Below are 20,966 nucleotides of genomic sequence, written 5' to 3' on the forward strand. Positions count from 1 at the left end.
CCCACTGCACACTGCTAAATAAAGGCATAAAAGAAGCCACAGAGCCCTGATCTCAGCGGGCATCATCTATTCAGTCTGGGACCACGTGAGGAGACAGAGAGGGATCTGAGAAAGCCTGAAACCACAGAGGAAGTTCTCCTAGATAGCCATATTTGGAACAAGTATGCTTGACCTTGACCTAGTTGCTTAACCTTGAAAAGAAGAAAGGTCATAGGAAGTAATGACTTGATTAGGTTTGTTTCTCTTATGGTGCGTACTCACCTAACCTACCGTACTACTTGCACACAACTGATTATCATTCACAAATAATCTATTTTGCTATATTTTGATGCTGATACCTTTATATTTTCACAAAAGTAGGTCTAAATGTTTGCCCTCCTACTGTTATTTTATTAAAAGAAACTACCCCACATTCTGAACAGACCATTCTGCATAATAAGTAGCCTACTTCTGGTAAAATCATTAGTAGCCTACCCACCACTCCTCTCTGAGAAGGTGTTAAGACTGGGCCATCCTTGTTCAAAGTTTCCACACTTTAACAAACTTTATTACAACGAAACAAAACGGAAACACCAAAAGCCAAGGTCGGGGTTTTCATTTTGCACTCCCACTCGCAACGTTTTTTTTTGGGGGGGGGGAGTAAAGAAGTCTTCTAGCAGTCTCTGTCCAGCTTCCAACATGACACAAAGAGCCAGTGTGGTCTGTGTGGTCGGGCTCATCTAGGCTACCTGCCCATCATTGTGATTGTGCCACACTGACAGGTCAATACAAGCCTCCCACACTCTTCTGCACAACCACCTCAAAAAGGTAAAAAAAAAGAAAGAAAAGAAAAGAAAGAAAGAAAAAGAAATCCAAGTTCATCCATCCAATGCATTAGTGTGTACAAAGAAGTTCAAATTTCCTTGCTGAATTAAGCTACAACGGGCGGAAAGGACAAGTAAGCTGTGTTATGTTGTCCACTAAGCTGTGCAGCTGCTTTCTTCCAGATGAGTGGTGGTCCAGCGGTGCCTGAAGGGGCCTCCCTATTGAAGAGAGCTAGCTGTATACAGACAGAAGCCAGGAGGATTGTCCACTGTTGTTGTACCTAATATGAGGCATCAGTAATTAATTAGTTAACCATCAATAAAACCATGGTGTGTCGCTTAAACCTATAGCCTATAGTCTATGATGTGGCAACATTGAGTGTCTAACCACAGTTCCCCTGGATGGAATAACCTACCATTACATTGAAAATGAGGAAGGTTAGATTTTGTTCTCGTCAGTTATGAGTAGGCCTATGAAAAATATGGCATAATTTCGGAAAGTTCTCATAGACTCTATTGCACATTCAGTAGAGCTATATTATTCTCAAATGGCCCGTTTTGCATAGTGCATTTATTTACTTGGGGCAGAGACGTTCTAATATGAGGACTTTGCTTGGGGTGATAGGCTACTTGTAGACTACTTTTGTAGGCTACTTTAACAAAAATACATTTCTAACCTGTGACATTTCACTTCACAAATCGCCAAACAAGCCATTCATTCTGCATATAGTAGCTATAGCTGCCTCTGGTCCCTCCTGTATTTTGATATAAAAAATGAAAAAGCATGACTTGTAGGCTACTTGTAGTGGAGTATCTCTACACTGTGGCAGACAGACCATTGTACTCTCCTCAGCGCTGCATCAAGTTTACACAAAGTAAGTCGTTGTGTCCTTGAAGTTGCTGCAGGCGGAGGCGCTTTAACATCGCTTATAGGCACTCAACTCACCACCAAGTTTCAACCCCCCTCCCTCCTCCTCCTCCTCCTCCTCCTCCTCCCTGCCCCTCGGCTGCTTCTCGGGGGAGCACTCTGCGGCCAATCAGCGCTGTCCTCGCCCGGAGGGAGGGAGGGAGAGAGGGAGGGAGGGAGCTGCTACGAACCGCTACAAATGCGCCGTGGCACTTTTTTCTTTTTTTTATTGTTTGCGTTTTAAGGTCGTGGCTTCACAGGGACTCAGAGGACCTCGTGGTTGTCAAAGCGAAGCGCTTCATTATTAACTACGAGTAAACACAGCGACGGGTCTGTGTGCAACTCGGAAGCGCGGGCTGGACGAGCCAGACATCTTCGTACCGTTACTTTCTGACTTGAGACGTTCGTCCGGGGAGAGTTTTTCAGTTTTGCAACGACCCTGCACAAACTTTGTGACAACTTTTTCAACACAACTAAGAGGAAACAGCGTGGACGACACGGTCGGAGCTCTTCATTTTGCAGCCTGTCTGCATTAAGGAAGTCATCAGAGGGGAGTTTAACATAAACTCTTCATTCACCGATTCATCCATCCATCCACCCATCCTCCAATATGACTCGGAGATCCTGTGCGGTCTACGCGGCCGGGATCATCTGCGCCGGGCTGCTGGTCCTTGGGATTGGCTTCTTCGTGACTCAGACCTTCCGCACTATAATGCTCAACCGCCTCAAAAAGGTAAAAAAGAGAGAAAGAGAAAGTACCCAAAGTTCATTCTCATGCTTTCACTAAGCAGGTGTACTGTATGTATGCAGGCAGGGCAGTTTGAATGAGTCAATTCATGGCTTCCTCTTTGAATGAAGCAAGAGCCGGTGAAGTTAAGATTTTAATAGTGAACTGAAGCAGCTCTGTTTGTTACGATGTGTTATCCACTGAAGTGTGCAGCTGTTTTCTTACAGGTGAGTGGTCCAACTAACAGTCTCTTGCACAGGTCTCCCTAATGAATTAAAGAACCAGACACACAAGTGGTAATGCCTGGGGAGGATATCCCCAACCTGGCAACCCAACCCAAACTTTGCGCCCACAGGCGCATTACTGATCCATTAATCATTAGTATCTTAAATGATTCTTTAAACGCCAATACAACTGTCAATTATTGCTCATAAACCATAAAGTGCCACTGATAGTACATTGAGCTGTTAACTATTTATCTAGTCTACTTTTTCTTCTTTTTTTGAGGGGGGCGGGGGTGTTAATTGCAGACCATTGCAGATCAATAGATTAACAATTTATCATATCCCACCTGAAATTTGGGTGTAGGCTTTTCACTTTAGGATTATTTTTCCAATTATGGGTCAATCTGTCAATGGATTAATCAAGTAAATCAGAATATGGTGAATGCATACATGACGACTACTTTGTTTTATCTCAAACCCAAATACACTGAGTTTATAGGCTACAAAGAAAATACGCAAATCCTCTTGAGAAGCTGGACATTTTGGCAAACCTGGGAAGAAAATCAATTACCAAAATAGCTGCTAATTGTTTAAACACCATTGTTTTGTCTATGGCACAATTGAATCTTAATTACAGCAGTAGACCAAATTAGATTTGCTGCTCCAGCTGTGCATCAGCCACGTCTCTTTCCCACAGTTACTTTGATTGCAAGTGTAGATACAATTTGTGGTTCACTGGCTTGTACAGTGTTGAAACTCTTTATCAGAGAGCCTGTTTCCCACAGATGCTTGATTCCAGAGGAATTCCTAATGGCCCGCTGATGTATGGTAGTGCCTCCATTGCTTGTCATTATGACAGGAGGTGGTTCAAGAGGCAAATTCCACAGCTAAGAATAAGTACTGTAAGGGCTGGGTCAGCATTGCTTACTCTCAGTATTGGTTAGTATTTTGTGTCAAAGAAAACGCTGAATCAGTTGAGAACAAATTTGTTTTCGCTGAACTTAGGAAAATGGAATAAAATATTCAAATTTGTCTTTTTGTGTTTTCTTTAGGAACACACTGTAGGCTACTTTGCGTTTGCGAAACGGCTTTTATTCAGTGTTTTATCCTCTGGTCTGTTTGATCTCTGTGGATAATTTGGCTCCCAGTGAAGACCTCCACTGACACTGAAGGAATCCAAACGGGTCGTAGCGCACTGCCAATGACTGACAGCAAAGGTGGTGAAGTCATTAACTCCCATGAGGTCACCAAACTCTCTGCTTTGGTATTGTTTAGATTGAAAAACCCCTTAAGCGCCATATCCTAACCTTACACAACTAATGTGATGGCATGTAACTTTGTGAAGGAGTTGCGATGCTCAGCTTCAGAGGAGAGTCACATTAATGCACTTCACGGCCTCTTTCACACACACCGTTCTGCTGAGCTTTTTTGATTCTTTAGCCGTTGTCTCAGTGACCACATGACCACAAATACACGTTTTCAAGCAATAAACATTTCTGCGGGGAAATGTTTGTTGCTTGAAAACGTGTATTTGGGGTTGTGTGGTTGCTGAGACAACGGCTAAAGAATCAAACAAGCTCAGCAGAAGTTAGGGTTAGTTTGGTTGCATTTGCTCCAGTTTCATTTTGTAGAGTGTCATTTCTAGGAATAGTTCCCTATAGCCTACTTTAATCAGTGTTCTTCAACCTAAGTTTCAACCCACAGACTTTTGTTTTTTACATTTTTTGGGGGGTGGGGGGAGCTGTTCCCACAGGCTTCACCTTACTTTGATAACAGTGCAGCAGCACTGGTCCATATTCAGTATTATCATATGGCACACCTTCATCCTTATTTTCATATCAGACCTGTTTCTCCAAAACAGGTGTCAGATAGCTCTTACCAGAGAGGCTGAGTATTGACTTTAGAGGCCAGTGGACTTCAAATGCTGGGAGTTGGTCCTAATGTTTATAATTGTCCAACATAGAGAAACCTTGACTTTTCTAAAGGTGTGTAATATAAATGGCTGCAGGAAGTGAAGAAGAATGAAAACGATATTAAAATATTCATGGAGTTAATAATTGGCTAGTAGATAAGGTTATACAGGGAAGAGGTTCACAATAAATTTCGCACACGTTTCAGATGAGTCATGTCACTGAACCACTACATAGTTTCATGGCTACAATTAGTTGTGTTTGTTTTACTTGGAGCCAACAATAAACAGACAAAGTGAACTTACCTGTGGGAGGAACTGATAAAGTAAGATAAATGATCTCAGGCGGTTCAGCCCTGTTTAACAGCCACACTTACACGTTTGTTTACACGTACCTCCAGGCTATAGTCAGTTACAGTAAAAAAAAAAAAAAAAAGAAAAAGCTGAGTGTTTAGTCAAAGTCCTTAGCCTTAGGGTGATCTGCTGGGGCTCTACAGGTGGTGGGGTAACTAAATAACTCTTTATGTAGTGCTTAATGAAGATAATTGTATGGATCCCCCCAGGAAAGAGCAATCTGTTGCCTCTCAAGCAAAGATCAACAATGGGTAAGGGTGTAACCACACCCCCAGGACATAAAACTTCTTAGGTCAATGGACCTGGGGGAGGGTTGACTGATGCTGTGTTAGAGGGTTACTGGCTGTCTGGGTTTTTTGTTTTTTTGTTTTTTTTTGGCTGAATGCAGTGGTTTAATTGAGAAACCATTGCAACAGAAGTTATTTCTAAATACACTAAAATTTGTAAGTCCACCGGGGTCACGATCCTTAGCAAAGGTTGAGGCCGCAGCAATACATGCTGGCTAATGCCCAAATTGACAAACACTCTGGAATGAAATTCAAAGATGAGACCATTTGGATCATCGCATTTCAAGTTTCTGAATCAACTGCAGTGCAAACCAGACAATGCTGAATCTTTAAAACCAAAGCTACATGAAAAGGCCTCTTGGTCTGTTGACTCGTTCTTACATTGTTTTATGCATGCATGACTGACACAGACAGGACACAGCCCCCCAAGCACTATTTCCTAACTGTTGACAGTATGAAGTCTGTTTATAAAACTTAAGAAAACCCCTGATAAATACATGTGTGGGTGTGACACACATGCGTAGCCTCTCACATGCAGATGCACATAGTTATCTGCTAGCCTGGCAGGATGATTTATTTCAGCCGTATCAAGTTACCCCACGCCTTTTACCCCGGTTGCACCAGCGTGAAGGATCTCATTCCACGGATAGCCTCCCAGCAGCAGATTCTCTTTGTGTGCTAAGCTTCTTTCACACTGCTAGGTTTATTGGGAAACTGCACTGGCAGCCACTCAGCTTCCATGTGAGTCAAGCAGGGTCAGTATGCAATGACCTGCTGATGGGCTGATGGTGAAAAATGACTTGTGCCTTAATCGGAATTTGGTAATTTAACAGACTAGACACTAGACTAGACATAGACACAGCAGCCAGTGGCCCCCACCACCTCTGTGCTGGTTGTCTTGCCAAGTTTACACTTTCACACAAACATTTTAAACAGTTAAACAGATTTGGATTGAAGTATTAAGCAAGTCTGTGTAAGGTTACATACACTAAATACTCATCATATGAATGACTTGGTTGTGCCTCTGGAGCTCTGCCAGTAATGTTACTTATCTTGATATTGCCACTGTCATTAAATGCTTTTATATTAGGGATGCACGATAACTCTTTTTTTTCCCACCGATACCAATACTTAATTTTTAATAGTTTATATACACACCTGAAGTTAAGAAAGGGCTAAGATGTAGTGTGTAAAGATGAATTTACCATTATAGCGCTGTCTCTGACTTAACCAAATAATATAACTAACATCACTACTGTAATCACAACGAAAACAAGAACAGTTATGACTCAAAAATCAACATGTATTATTGTTTCAAATCAACTTAGGGGACAAACAGACTGAAAATGACCAAATCAAGGCAATCTTGGCAAACTATAATTGGCATGATCTGCGAAAAATGTTATTATCGGAGTTATCTGTCAGGTCGATGATTATCTGTACCACCAAACTTGTTTTTTTGATTGAAGCAGCGGGATATCTAATCATGTTCCCAAATTTCAAGGCAACACATTAAATTGTTTTTGTTGTTAATTCATTAATTCTTCAAAAGTTGTTTGATTATGAAACAAAAGAGGTGACATTGCCATCCATAAAGCCACTCAGATATAAATGAATATGAAAAACACTCTCCCTTGGCGCTGGCGCCGGCCCAGAACACCACCCACCTTTTGTTTTGTTTGTCTCTGTGGCCTAAAAAACAAACAAACAAACCAACACATCACCCACTGCATTTCATTAGAATGTGTTTGAAACTCTCCCACACTGGGAGTTATAGTTAATGTACAACTAAATGACCCTTAATATGACTTTGATGGCTTCGGTAGTAGCAGGGCCGGACTAACAGTTGAGCTGACAGAGCTTCGTTACTACTGGGACAAACCCTTTTTTTACAATATGCAAAGCTGGTGCACCACGGTTCAAGGGTTGAACGAATAGCTTCTCGCTGTGCCCGGTGTTTTTCGCGTCTGTCTCTACATCAAAGCAGGAGCAGCCTGTGTATTCACCTGCTACATGTGTTTTCATATAGGGAGTGGTGTAATAATGGCGGTGGGTAAGCACTGAGATGAGAGGGCTCCTCTGTTCCTGTTTTCCATGCGGTATTTCATGTAGCATGCTGGGGGGTTACGGGGAGATGGGGGGGGGGGGGTCGCCATATTAGGGGTTCGAAGCGTGAAAGGATGACCACGCTCCCCATTCTTCAATCTAAGGGTGACAGCTTCATTGTCCTTGGCTACTCAGCTCATCTTTTGTGAAGGGACCCCCAGAAGAGGGGGGGGGGGGGGGTGTACTCTGAAATAATGGGACCCATTGGTTTTGCTCTGCTGTTTTTTCAGGGCTTTTTTTTTTTTTGCTTAAGTTTTGCTTTTAAATTTAAGCCCAAATCTGACACAATTAGGCCAAAGTGAGATTTCCTCTTGATGTGTCTTTAAAGGAAATACTAATCCTTTCCCCCCCTTCCTTCGTCTTCCACTCCCTACATTTCTCAGTAAAGTAAAGGTTTCTGGGGACAGTCGTCCTCCAGAGACAGCGATATCTGCTGTGAGGATTCTCTATCTCCATCATGTGTAATGAAACAGGATAGTAGAGAAATCTGTGCCTGCGCTGCACTATCGGGGGCCTCAGAAGGTTTGGTCCTCAGGAATGTGGTTCAGATGATTAAGGTCACAGTCCCGAGCAACCAGTGGGCATCCAGCTCTCTGCATCACATGATCCGTCGGCAGCTCTCCCCCGAAAGCGTAGCCCATTGTCAATGGCAACCGCTGACAACGGGGTCTCCCTTAATGCCATTCATATGAGCAGCCAATGCACTTGTCTTGCACTCAGACAGCAGCCCCCCCCTCTCCCATCCCCTCAAGGATGTTTTTTGTTCTCAGGGCTGTTTTTACAGGGAAGAGGTAGTGAAATGTCTTGAACATGTGTGCACTGTTGCAAAGACCTTTCTGCACCTTTCTGCAGAAAATCCATCACCAATTGAAAGTCTTAGGTCTCTGATATCAGTTGATCAAAAAAATGAAGTCTTTTTTTCATGTAAGTGTAGGCTATAATATCATTTCTCAAATGTTGTTCCTCAAAACAATGCTTGCGCTTATATACTTAAATAATTGTAAGTCTTATTGTTCCTTTTGGTTTTCACTGGTATCTTTTCCACCTCTACGTCTACTTAACTTTTCTTCCATTGTATTCAGTGTGGTGTTAAACATGTCTTAAAGGTTGTTTTAATTTAACTCGGTTTGTCCAGCAAAAACCCTGTATAATAGTATGTATCAAGCATATTGTGTTTTATGTTGATATGAATGTAATTGGTGTTTAATGCATTGATGTATATGTCCATCCATTTAAACTGAAAACATGCATTTTATGTGTCAACAGGAGATTGTTTTGGTGGAGGGCAGCCGTGTGTTTGCATCGTGGAAAACCCCTCCCCCTCCCGTCTACATGCAGTTCTTCTTCTTCAATGTGACCAATGGGGACGAGATCCTTGCAGGAGAGAAGCCGGTGCTCAACCAGGTTGGACCCTACACGTACAGGTGGGACCTAACTGCACACAGGAAATGAAAATGCCACCAGGAAGGAGGACCGTTGTTGTTGCTCAGATTTGTTCGGTTTACTGAGTGGCTCATTTTCGAAAATTCATACATCCAAAGTTAGGCTTTGCAGAGTCAGCAGTAGTTGAGAACAGATGATTCATTTTGGTTATGTGTCATGTGGGTTCCCGCACGATTCACGTCTCCCATGACTGACAACTGTCATATTAGAAAAAACTGATGCTTATAAGTTTTCTTTTCGAGACATAATTTCCATTGCAGAAAGTCATAATGTGTGTCACAATATGTTACTGCAATACACAGGATATTGCATAGTGTTTAAAACTACAATAATATCATATTGTAACTTCAGTAGCATGATAATATCGTATCGTGATTAACACCCCTAGTACTTTGTGAGTTATTACTGCTGTGTGATGCTCATTTGTAACACAGGAACAAATCTAGACAATCTAATGAAGAAAAAAAGAAATAATTTAATGTCTTATTATGTTTGTGTAGGGAGTACAGGTACAAGGACAACGTGAGCATGGTGGAAAATGACACAATGGTGATTGCGTACAACACCAAGAGCTTTGTGTTTCTGAGGGAGCAGTCTGTGGGAGACCCAGCTGAGGATATCATCACCACTGTCAACATCCCTCTTTGGGTGAGTCATGAACCGAATGTCTCAAGCACATACAGGAAAGCCGACATCCAAGTGGGGGAAAGTGGAGTATGTGTTCTGTAACTTGCATGATTTCCTTCTCCATTTTGTTTTTTTTAGTCCGACCTCTGTGGCCGTCATGTCATCCTACATTCTTTAACATCTCCTCTCCACTCTGCTCTACTTCCTGTGTTCAGGCTGTAATGACTAAAGCCACGGGGTTTGCCAAAATGATGGCAGGTTTTGCGATCACAGCTTCAAAAAGCAAGGTCTTCACTAGCCGCCCTGTGGATGAATTTCTGTGGGGCTACACAGATCCCTTGCTGGAACGTCTCTCGAAAGCGTCATCTGCTGTGGAACCGGAGTTTGGTCTCATGCACAAGGCATGTACAGCTCTATTAATTCATTCTTTATGATAAAAAAAAATATTAGAGTGTGCTTAATAACATGACCATGTGTTCATTCATGCTATTTAGAAAAATGGAAGTAACGACGGGGAGTTTATCTTCCACACTGGAGTGGAGAACTACCTGGATTATGGACGGGTGAAAACATGGAAAGGCCAAAGGTAGCACTGATGCAGTCTCATACAAACCCCCACTCTCTCGCTTTCTCTGTTCATTCATTTATTCATTCATTCATTCATTCATTCATTCATTCATTCATTCATTCATTCATATATTTCATTTATATCACACAAATCAGGATAAAATACAGGTAAAACAAAGCATACAAGATTCATAATATTTTAGTTTTATAAGAAACCTAACTCTCTTGTATATATGCAAGGTAAAGGTAGATTTTGCAAGGTACATTTTATTAGTGTCATTTAGCTATACACTCTATATAATATATTGGAAATGTATTGGTCCGTGGGAGCATCTGCTGTGGCCCTTGAAACGATATGTTTGACTTTTTCTGTAGAATATGTGGTTTTTCAGGTAATTAGGAATTTATATCAGGGCTCAAGTAAGGACTAATATTAGGTTTGAAGTGCCTCAACTTATAATTAATTAATTAATGAATAATTTGACTCACCTGTGGCCCTTAGAGTTTAAGAACTCATCAATGTGAACCTCAAAGTGTTCGGTGGACTTCAATCACATTCTGGACAGTTTACATTATCTTCATTTCTCTTGGACTGAGATGCAACTGAACTGAAGTTTGCCTGGTAAAGCATGTCCACCTTAACCAGTTTGTCATTCGGGTTTATTCTGTAGTGCACACAAATCTTTGTGTAACAAGAATAAATCTGTGTTTATCCACTGTGATGAAACAAACTTCAGTGGGGTAACCTTTGGATCAAAATGTTTCTCAAATCTACAGCTTTTGGCCAATAATAGCAATGTACTAGCTGCGTGTTTGTTTGCCGGTTGGTCTGGGCTGGTAGCGCAGAATACAGGGCAGGACATCCTGATATGTGGAATGCCTTAATAATGGTTTCTAAGTGACCTTTGACAGCCCATTTTACCCTCAGTTCCCCTGCAGTAATTACCCTTCTTACTCTTGGGAAGCTGCCTTTTTCAAGTGTGACTTTGAGATAAAAAATCACCCAAACATTTCATTGTAATTTACTGTTATTAAGATGGAGTCGATAATGATGGGGCTTTTGATGATTTATCCACAAACTTGGTATTGTTTTTACTCTGTTTATGTCTGAATAAGACAAAAAAAGGATCTTAAGCTGCTTTGTATGTTGCATCAAATACTGATGGTTTTTGATTTTGTGTTGTTTTGCAGACAGCTGAATTACTGGAGCACTAATTACAGCAACAGCATCAGTGGATCGGATGGAAGTGCTTTCCATCCCCTGCTGGAAAAGAAGGAACGCATTCACATCTTCTCCCCAGACCTCTGCAGGTACAGTGTAACACCACAGTGCCTCCCTGCAGCCTGCTTATTAACCTCTTCTTACACTTCAGCATGGGTAAATCATCACACTTGGCTCAATGTTGGTTGGTTGGCTGATCAGTTGGTTGCTCCACCACTTTGGTCCACACTTGAATATTTCAACAGCCTTCGGATGGATTGTCATAAAAAGTGGTGCCAATGTTCATGTTGTGCAGAGCATGAACTCAAATGAACTTCTCCTCTAGCACCACCAGAAGGTCAAAAGTTCTCAAAGACTTTGTTCATGACCAAAGTTAAAGGAACACTATGTAGTTTTTCAACCTGAAAATAATGTTTCTAAACTCATTGAAGTGGTAGAAAAACGGTCAATAGGACGAATCGTGCCGCCGCTGCAGCCTGAGCAGGGTCGCGCCGTCTGCAACTGCACTCTGTAACTTTCTTGTTCGGGTAGGAACGCAGCATTAGCTCCTTATGTCGTCAACTCATGGGGGAGTGTGTGTCGACACGTGCAGACTTCCACTGGTGCCTTCAGACATATTTCGCAGCAAAAAGTTACAATAGAGGACTGACTGTGTGTGCCAGTTATGCAGCACAGTCCCCATGAAGGAAGGTCAGACAACAAATGTAGCCTACACGGACATAGATGTGCATCACCTGTCACAACGGCGCTGCAAAGAAAAAAAAGAACGGCGCTGCACTCTCCAGTCGGTTCACCTGCAGCTCCACAGAGGATCCTCTCCTGTTCGTAATTTTCTAACTGAGTAACCTAACCTGGTCTTACCCGACACACAGCGTCGTCAGACAAAATATCAGGTGGATAATAAGAGTAGAGACTGGAGTTTGAAATGCACATATGGGGCATATGTGGATCTTTGTGCCCCGGCTGCCTCGGAGGAGAAAACTTTTCTTTTTTTTTCTCTCAGACATTAGCGGTGCCTATTTATTAGTAGTAAGTTTTGGCGCCTACGCCCCTCTCTGCCTCGTATCGTCTCAGGAAATAACTGGGAATGTTTCATAATGTTTGTAAACTGAAAGCCTATTTTCTAACAGACTTGATGACACCTGTCGTCTCCCTCCCGATGGCTTACGCCGAGGGAACCACTACACATTCTATAAAAAGGTTTGAAAGTTCGAGTCTCGATCCAAAAATGCTTTTACACAGCAAAAAATCATGTTGCTTGATCCGAAACTGTTTAACACTACGGGTAATAATTCATAACCGATTAGCAGATTGCCTACTCGGGTACTCGAGTACTCGGGTAACCGTGCACATCCCTAATAAAAACAGTTCAACATGTGAAGATCGAACCTCCATCCGGCTGAGCCAGAGCACAGTGGATGTGGCCGTGCTCAGCTGTTGCAGGGCATGTTGTGCTTTATAACAGGGAAAAAACAACAACATCAAAGAATCGTAGATTACCCCTGCAATCAGTTAACGGTCAGAAAAAAAAATCTAAATGTGCATCCCTAGTGTTGCTTTAATTCCTGGAAAAATGAGTCATATTTATAATCACCATTCCACCTAGTGTGCATGTTTTTGGACTGTGGGAGGAAGCTGGAGAACCCGGAGAGATCCCTAACCCATGCAGGCACAGGGAGAACATGCAAACCACGCAGAAAGGCCCCGGGGAATTGAACCAGGAACCTTCTTGCTGAGAGTCGAGGGTGCTAACCTGTGCCTCCCCTAACTGCACTGTGTTTTCTGTTAATTAGAAAATGGGGAACGCTACACCTGCTTAATATCAGTGTGTTAGCACGCTGACGTTAGCATTTAGCACACTTGTTTCGAAGGGTGGGGTAAGGTTCAAATACAACTCGCTCATGCAAGGAGTTGACCCACTACTTCAGACATCAAAGGCGTTGTATTTGTTGTCATGGCAATAGCAAAAGGATCGGCATCCTCCCATTTGTCCCATTGTCACCTCTTGTCCCATATACTGTGTGATATTTTACCAGCAGTGATGATGATGCAGTGAGTTAAGTGTTCTCTATTTCTGGTGCTTGGCTTGAAGTGAACATGCTGGACGCGGCTCACCACAGGCCCACCGGCTTTCATATCTGTTATGGTATGTTCACAGGACTTGGATCCCATGGATTGTTAACATAACATCCTGCTCACTTACAAACAGCGCCGCAGGTGACCTCTGTTTTCTCAACAAAAGCTTTGCTGCCTATATTATGGGGGCTAACATGCCAGTTTCCTAAAAACACTAAATGGAGAGGCGTTTTTACATGAAGCAGAGTGTCGGTGTGGACAATAATGGAGATGGAGAGCGAGCAAGTGAGGAAGTGTAGAAAAAAAGAAAACTGAGGCAGTGAGAATGAAAACAGTTAAATGGTCGTTGACAAGTATTAATTTGTATTAAGGACATATTTATGTGTGTGGGAAGTTCCTGTTCTTGTCCAGCTGGAAAAAACAACTTTAATCATGTTTTCCATGTTTAAAAAGCCCGTGTGCATCCAACTTGCTTTTCACTGCCAGACATGTTCAGGCCTAATGCTCATGAGGACATTCAGATTTGAAGTGGATCCTCTGGAGAGTTTCAGCATCGAGACTTCTTCTTCTTTGAAAAGCCCAGAGCTCAATGTTAAAAAAGAACCACCTCTCGCACAGTGACCGACCGACTGGTGAATTGTTCCTCGGGGTCTCATTTCGCGAATGCTAAGTCTTGTGAAATGCGGTTTTGCTGAGGAAACTGTGTCCTCGCTCCAGTTCACGACGTGGGCTTCAAAATAACCTTGACCTGGAAAATAATCACGAGACATCTTCCCCTTTTTCGTCGAGTGGAAAGAATCTGTTGCCGGGGCATGGTTGTACCTTTGACTCTGATTGGAAGCGTGTCAAAACCCCGTCCCAAATGTTTACTGAACACTTTCACCTACTTATTCATTGCCTGGTGGCCCCGCCATGGCTGTGTGTGTTATTGTGACTAAAGGGAGGACACCCTCCCTGTTTCCTGTACTTTTTTAACATAATCCGAAGGGGAAATGTTCAATTAAGTCATGCATGTTCACCTTTCACACGCACAGCTTGGCTTGGCTTGGTTTTTTTTTTTTTTTAGCCGTCTTATCCCCCAGAGAGAATTCAGTTGAAACATGTGTTTAGTTTAGTGACATCTGGGACCGGTCTGCGAAACTGAAGAAAATTCCCATCAGTGACCCAAACGAGGCCTGCGACCCCTTTGATCCAGTGAACGACAGCTGAACCACAAAAAACCCCTAGGATTGTGATGAACTGCAGACAGGTGTCATTGTTCAGATACCAAACTCCTGTTTGTCCGCACGTTGGAAGCTCCAGTAGCCGTGAGCTTTATTTTAAAAGAGATGATTTGATTTTCTTCTGTCATAAACACCTAAAAATATGAAAACAAGATTAAATGATAAATTCTTATCCCTTACATTCTGGCTGGAGTTCAGTCCAAAAGAGCCAAGGTTTTCTTTTCTTTGTTTATATGTGATCAATACACATTAAAGGCTCTCATGGCTTGTACTTGTAGTACAAGGGAGAGGCTTTCTACCCAATTCTAGGGAAGAAACACATCAGTCTTCAGTTTTCCTTTGGTTTCTCTCACGAAGGTCAAGGGAAAGGTCTTTACAGTATTGTTGCACAATTGGTGGGCTGCGTAGCTTAAGGCTGCATCCTCCGAGCCAGTTGGCAGAGGCTATACAGGCTCCTTTGTTCACGCTGAGAATCGTCGGGATTCCCTAGACGGGACAGAGCGGCGGACACACAGAAGGAGGACGAAGGGGCTCACAATAATGTAATTCTCTCGCAAAGCTGTGAAAACGCAACAGACGTTTAGAAGTAATCAGTTACAACTTCTCCACTCCCAGCCCAAAGGAAAGGTCAACATCACACTGAAAAAAAGGTTTCCTCCATAGGATTTGAGAAGAATGGTCGAGTCAGTGAAAACCTGAAGATGTTTTTTTTTTGTTTCGGGTAGTTTCTATCTGTAATTTCTTCACAGCAAACCATTGTTGTTCTGGTTTTGGGTTTTGGTTTATTAATCTTGAAGGGTCATGGGGGAGTCTCAGCTGACTTAGGGTGGGAGGCGGGGTACACCCTGAACAAGTTGCCAGTTGGTCACAGGGCTAACATATACAGACAGACAGACAGACAACCATTCACACCTAGTCGCCAATTAAGTGTGAATGGTTTTGGTGAGTGAGAGGAAGCCAGAGTACACAGGAGAGACCCCACACACGCACAGGGAGAGCAAACCCCCTTGCTCTGACGCGACAGTGCCAACCACTTCAACACTTCCTCAACACAAAAATATAATGGCACCGGTTCTACAGGTGCATCTCAATAAACTAGAATATAATCGAAAAGTCCATTTCCAGTAGTTCAAGTCAGATAGATCCAACTGAGTATTGAGTGCATATAGACAGACATACTTTTCAGAAGGCCAACATTTCCATATTAAAAATGTTTTTTGTAATATTCAAATGTTTTGTGATACTGAATTTTAGGTCTTCATTAAATCTAAGCCATAATCATTCAATTAAAACAAATTAAATGGATCTATTTTATGTATTAGTTTCACTTTTTGAATTGAATTACTGACATAAATAAACTTTTCCATGATATTCTAATGTACATGTATTGAGATGCACCTGTATACAAACCCTGTTGAGACACCACTGTCCTGTTATTGCCTTTGCCTTCCTGTTTAATGCAGTTTTTCTAACAATCCCGCTTAGAATAGATATGATACTGTTGTTTCAGTTTTTGTTTTTGGTTTCAACTCATAAACTCACACTGACGTATGACTAACTTCCTCCTCCTCCTCCTCCTCTTCTCTCCACTCCAGGACCATCTATATGGACTTTGAGAAAGAAGTGGAGGTGAAGGGAATCCCTGCTTACCGCTTCACGCCGCCGCGCTCCGTCCTGGCCAGCAAGGATGAGAACCCAGACAACGAGGGTTTCTGCGTCACCCAGAAGGAGTGCCTGGGAACGGGCCTCCTCAAGGTCAGCCCCTGTCGCAAAGGTAAATGTCAGCTTTGTGCACATTTTCTCACACACACACACAGACACATTATCACTTTTTGCACTGTCACGCGACCTCCCTTCTTGTTCAACGCAGTTCTGCTGACACAAATGATGATTTCTGCTACAACATCAACACTTTTCCCCGCGTGCCTCCCCCCTGACGCACAACTTTCCTAGCTAAGATCTCTTGACTTTTGTCGCCCGCGCTCTTTCTGCTTTCATGACCCAAGTAATTCTCACATCAGTCAAGTACCCCTCTTGTTTTCTCTCCTGCTATCACCAGTACTGGTAATTCCCCCTAAATGACCCATGTGACACAGCTCTCCAACCCTCTCCACACCTCAGGCACCATCTGACCATGACTGACCCAGTAGCTGAGTGGACTAAGCCCTGTCACCTGATTCTGGCCTTGAATATAACCAAGCATTATCTTAGAGGCTGTGTTCACTGTCCAATTGTCCCTCGTGTCTCATTCCCAGTGCAAGAATAATGCTATTTTGTTTTAATACCCTTGTGGGAACTTTTACTGTGTATTTATTTCACTATCAATGCGCAACTCGTAACTTGATCCAGTTTGGTTTCCCGGCAAGAAATCATGTCTCATTTTCTTGTGTCAAAGGTCGATTTGAAAGGTTTTGCACAACGATAATGCTGACGAAAATTAAAAACAGACAGGAGGATAGATAAGAGTTGATTTTTTCCATATTGTGCTGAAATGAATGGAAAGTAAACTAACGAAAACATTCATAAGAGCTTTTATAAGAAAAAAGAAACAATCAAAACAGGTCGAGATCACACAGGAGCATGAATGTGGTGTTTAGTAACAACAGAAATCAGGTGGATTTCAGGGATAAGTTGAAGAAACTCAAGGATTAATGGTGCTTATAAGTATGCCCATACAAATATGTGTGTGTGTTTGTGCTACATCGACCTTGTGGGGTTGTAATGGGAAAAGCCTCTCAGGTGACTGCTGGTGTCCAGTGTTTTTTTTTGTGTGTGTATGTGTGTGTGTGTGTGTGTGTGTGTCTGTTGCCAAACACAAGAGCAGGAAAACTGTCACCTCTGCCCCACTTCATCAGCAGCAGCAGCTCTGACCGCACCGCCATCTGACTTTGTTGTTGCTGCCGCCACAGACACACACACACACACACACACACACACACACACACACACACACACATATGTGCTTCTCATGGAGCAGATGGGCCCTGAACCAAACCCACCGGAGGCTTTTATGTTCCTTATCGTGACCGAGATGAGATCGCAGGAACGCGATGTCTCCCGTGGACAATATAAGGAAGGAAACTTAGCAAGAGTTACATGCCTCCGTATCTGGATAACACAAGCGGTCATTCTAGATCTGCCGCCGAGGTTGTTGTCCATCTATGTACTTATTGTTTATTTTTTATGTTTTTAGGAGGTTGACCATGAATAACAAGCCCTGTGTCCTGAGTCGGAGGTTAGATTATATCTGATGGTCTTTCTTGAAGGCTCCCATGTGTGTTGATAAGATCGGACATCAAACAGCAGGAAATGTTGCGATGATTAATTACTTAATTGTATCAAGAGTTGAGATATTTATGTCGCAGCATCACGTACAAACACTATACACTGACTTCAGAGGCTCCTCGCTGTACAGATTAGCATATTAATTAGAAGGGAAAAAAACCCTGATATTCTTGGAAATATAATAATCACTAATTAATGTGTGAATTAGCCAAATGAATGAGGAATTCCTTGTTATGGAGGCATGTGGCAGCTCAAGTCCCTCTTGTCATAATTATGTTTCACGTCTCATTAAACCAGAATGGGGCGACATTGTCACAGAGGACGAAGCACTCCATTTGTCACGGCCGACATTCACTTCTGTTGTGACTCTTTTTATATTTGATTCATTCTTTTTTTCCCCCCCTCCTCTCCTCACGCAGGTGCCCCGGTCGTCGCCTCCTTCCCTCACTTCTACCTGGCGGAGGACAAATACCCCGAAGCCATCGAAGGAATGTCCCCTCAGAGGGAGCACCACCAAACCTTCCTGGACCTTAACCCGGTGAGGAACCAGGCCGGAGTTCATCGGCCTTCAATGCACTTTTAGTTCAGCTGCTGTGATTAGTAACATAAATACTGTGACTCATTTGTGCTGCTGTGACTCATACTCCTATAGGAGCCAAGTTACTTCATAGCACTGTGGTGAGGAGAGACACCTGTTATATTAAGATGTGCTGCTGCACCACCTAGTGGCCAGTCAGGGCTAGTGCAGGATTTTATCACCTGCACTGGCGTCACTATACCGGCAAATGGCAATATAAAGTACAGTTCACTTGAATATTTTCAGTTTCATGCCACTTATATTGTATTACTTTTCAGAGCAACATAATGATTTCACTCCTCAGTTACAGTTACCAAGGTTTTTCTGCACAAAGCATATAGTAAGATGATCTTGAAATGCCATAAATTTAACTAAATGTAACTAAATATAGATATAAAATATTATTCACTGATATTAAAAATTATAGTCATGTGACTTTTTTTTTTTACGAATAGTGTCAAAAAGGTCTTATTTCTTTTGATCAAGTTTTTTACACAATGTGAAATTATGGATTATGTAATATATTTAACTCCTCTAGATTGACACTTTCCCTCTCAATACTTTGAAAGATATGTCTATAGTGGATTATTTCTATGCCAGTGCTTTTATATATGATACTGTATATTTTCACCACTTAGCACCAGATTTGACTTCATTGTCTGTTATGTGGCTACTATTACAGCCACTTTATTTTTTATTTATTATTATTTTTTTTTAAGTATATTTTTTGGCTTTTCATGCCTTTATTCGATAGGACAGTTGAGAGTGTGACAGGAAATGGGAGGCAGAGATGGGGGGAATGACATGCAGGATAGGGCCGTCCGACGCGGGACTCGAACCGGGGCCGCCTGCAGCGAGGACTATAGCCTCAACACATGGGGCGGGTGCTCTACCAACTGAGCTAAACTCCGCCCCAACAGCCACTTTATTTAACACTATATTTTATTCTTTTGTTGACAGACCACCGGAGTGATCGTACGAGCAAACAAGAGAGCACAGGTTAACATCTTGCTCAGCAAAATTTTGGGTTTTCCGTGAGTACCTCCATCCAAACCTAAACCAAGTATTGTTATTCCATGGTCTTGATGGATGTGTGTGTGTGTGTGTGTATTTTGGGTTTGTCTTGTAAAATGTGTTGTATTATTTGTTACATGTGTTACTTATTCTTTGTGCCCCATTCAAAAAGCTCTTCAGCTTCATAGGGAGTCCCATTTCACATAATGTAAATGCACTTGGTTTTTTAAATAGACATGTGAATAACTAAATGAATAGGAAAAAAAGAAAGTCCGCACACCAACAACAGCTCCAGAGCAAAAATGTATTTATCACCAAAACAAGGGAGTAACGTTTCGGGTCAGAAACCCTTCCTGGGATGTGTGTGATTTTTCTATTAATGCATGAATGTCTGTGTGTGTGTTTGTACTATATAATATATGTCTGCTTGACACTCTATTGTTTTTATCACAGGGCAACCAGCGCATTTTCTAACAGAGATATCGTCCTCCCTGTAATGTTCCTCAATGAGGTAAGAAACCTAACAGGTTACCTCTAACTCCAGTCAGTCAGCTTGAACACATTTATAACTTAGTGCGTCACTGTAAAGTTGTTGTTGTTTTTCTGCAGAATCTTTGTTGGAATAACGTTATTAGAAAGTTTTATGAAGGAGATGCTACAAACGGTATTTCCCTGACGTATCTGTGAAAATGCCTTCAAATAAACAGAGCGTGGTGATAGATGATGCGTCTGCGGCGAGAGTGCACAAGCTGCTGACCATCGTCGCCGTGGTGTCCAACTTCCCGCTCATGATCGTGGGACTGGGCGTCATCATGCTCGTCGTCTTCATCATCCTGCTGGTGCGGGACCGCAGGCAGAAGGTACGACTCCGCTTCTCACCGCACTCAGACCGTAACAACTCACAGTTTGGCTCGCTTCGTGCTGATACGTAATTGGTGTTAATTTATGCTTAACCACACACTAATGGCTTTGTGCATGTGTATTTATCACCGTGTGTCTCTGTGCAGAACGAAGTTAAGCGCATTGTGTTTACCAAGCCTGCCTATGTAAGTTTTTTATGCTTTGATTATTATGTTTTTCTATATTATTTCTACTTCTCTTTCACTTTATCTATCACACACACACACACACACATGTCCATATGCACCTTTAATCCAGTTTTTCAGTATGCAACCACATGTTTTCACCCTTTCTAAAATAATTCTGCTGCGACACACAGGAAACCTCTTGTGTTTTTAATGTATTAAGAGAAATGACATGTGTTTTAATCTGTTGTTTTTTGCATCATCAGTCTTTCTAATATGTTTTTTTCTTTATCCTCAACCTCCTGCTACAGACCTCTACTGAGGACGACACCTCCTACGCTCCAGTCAGTGACAAGGAAAAGGATGATCCCCAGAATGGGACCTATATTGGTTTGACAGCTAAAGCCGACCCACAAGCCTGAAAAGAGGGAGAAAGAGAGAGTGGTTAGAAAGAAAGAAAGATTATAAATACAAATCTGGAGAGAGAAGGAGGGTGGGAGAAAGAAAGAAAAGAAAAAAAAAAACATTGCGGAAAAATTTGTGAATATCCTTTATCATTGTAAATCAGTTTGTTATTGATGTGGGGGAGG

At 42.2% G+C, this 20,966-nt stretch overlaps 1 protein-coding gene across 2 annotated transcripts; it reads left to right on the forward strand.

Moving 5' to 3' along the window:
- The first annotated feature begins 1,940 nt into the window (after positions 1–1,940).
- On the forward strand, positions 1,941–20,966 carry LOC146977176 (lysosome membrane protein 2-like). Of its 2 annotated transcripts, XM_085793166.1 has the most exons (13): positions 1,941–2,443; positions 8,584–8,741; positions 9,261–9,408; positions 9,603–9,788; positions 9,882–9,973; positions 11,146–11,265; positions 16,071–16,249; positions 18,180–18,298; positions 19,298–19,371; positions 19,805–19,862; positions 20,059–20,211; positions 20,359–20,397; positions 20,688–20,947. In XM_085793166.1, the coding sequence occupies exons 1-13, from the start codon at positions 2,321–2,323 to the stop codon at positions 20,796–20,798; spliced, it is 1,560 nt and encodes a 519-aa protein (XP_085649292.1). In that variant the 5' UTR covers positions 1,941–2,320; the 3' UTR covers positions 20,799–20,947. The 2 variants fall into 2 exon arrangements, with proteins under 2 accessions (XP_085649292.1, XP_085649293.1); XM_085793167.1 differs by lacking the exon at positions 20,359–20,397 and having other exon boundaries at positions 20,688–20,966.

Source organism: Trachurus japonicus, chromosome 12 (assembly GCF_045865225.1).
Source record: "Trachurus japonicus isolate A0001 chromosome 12, Traja_1.0".
In the NCBI taxonomy this organism is placed as follows: Eukaryota; Metazoa; Chordata; class Actinopteri; order Carangiformes; family Carangidae; genus Trachurus; species Trachurus japonicus.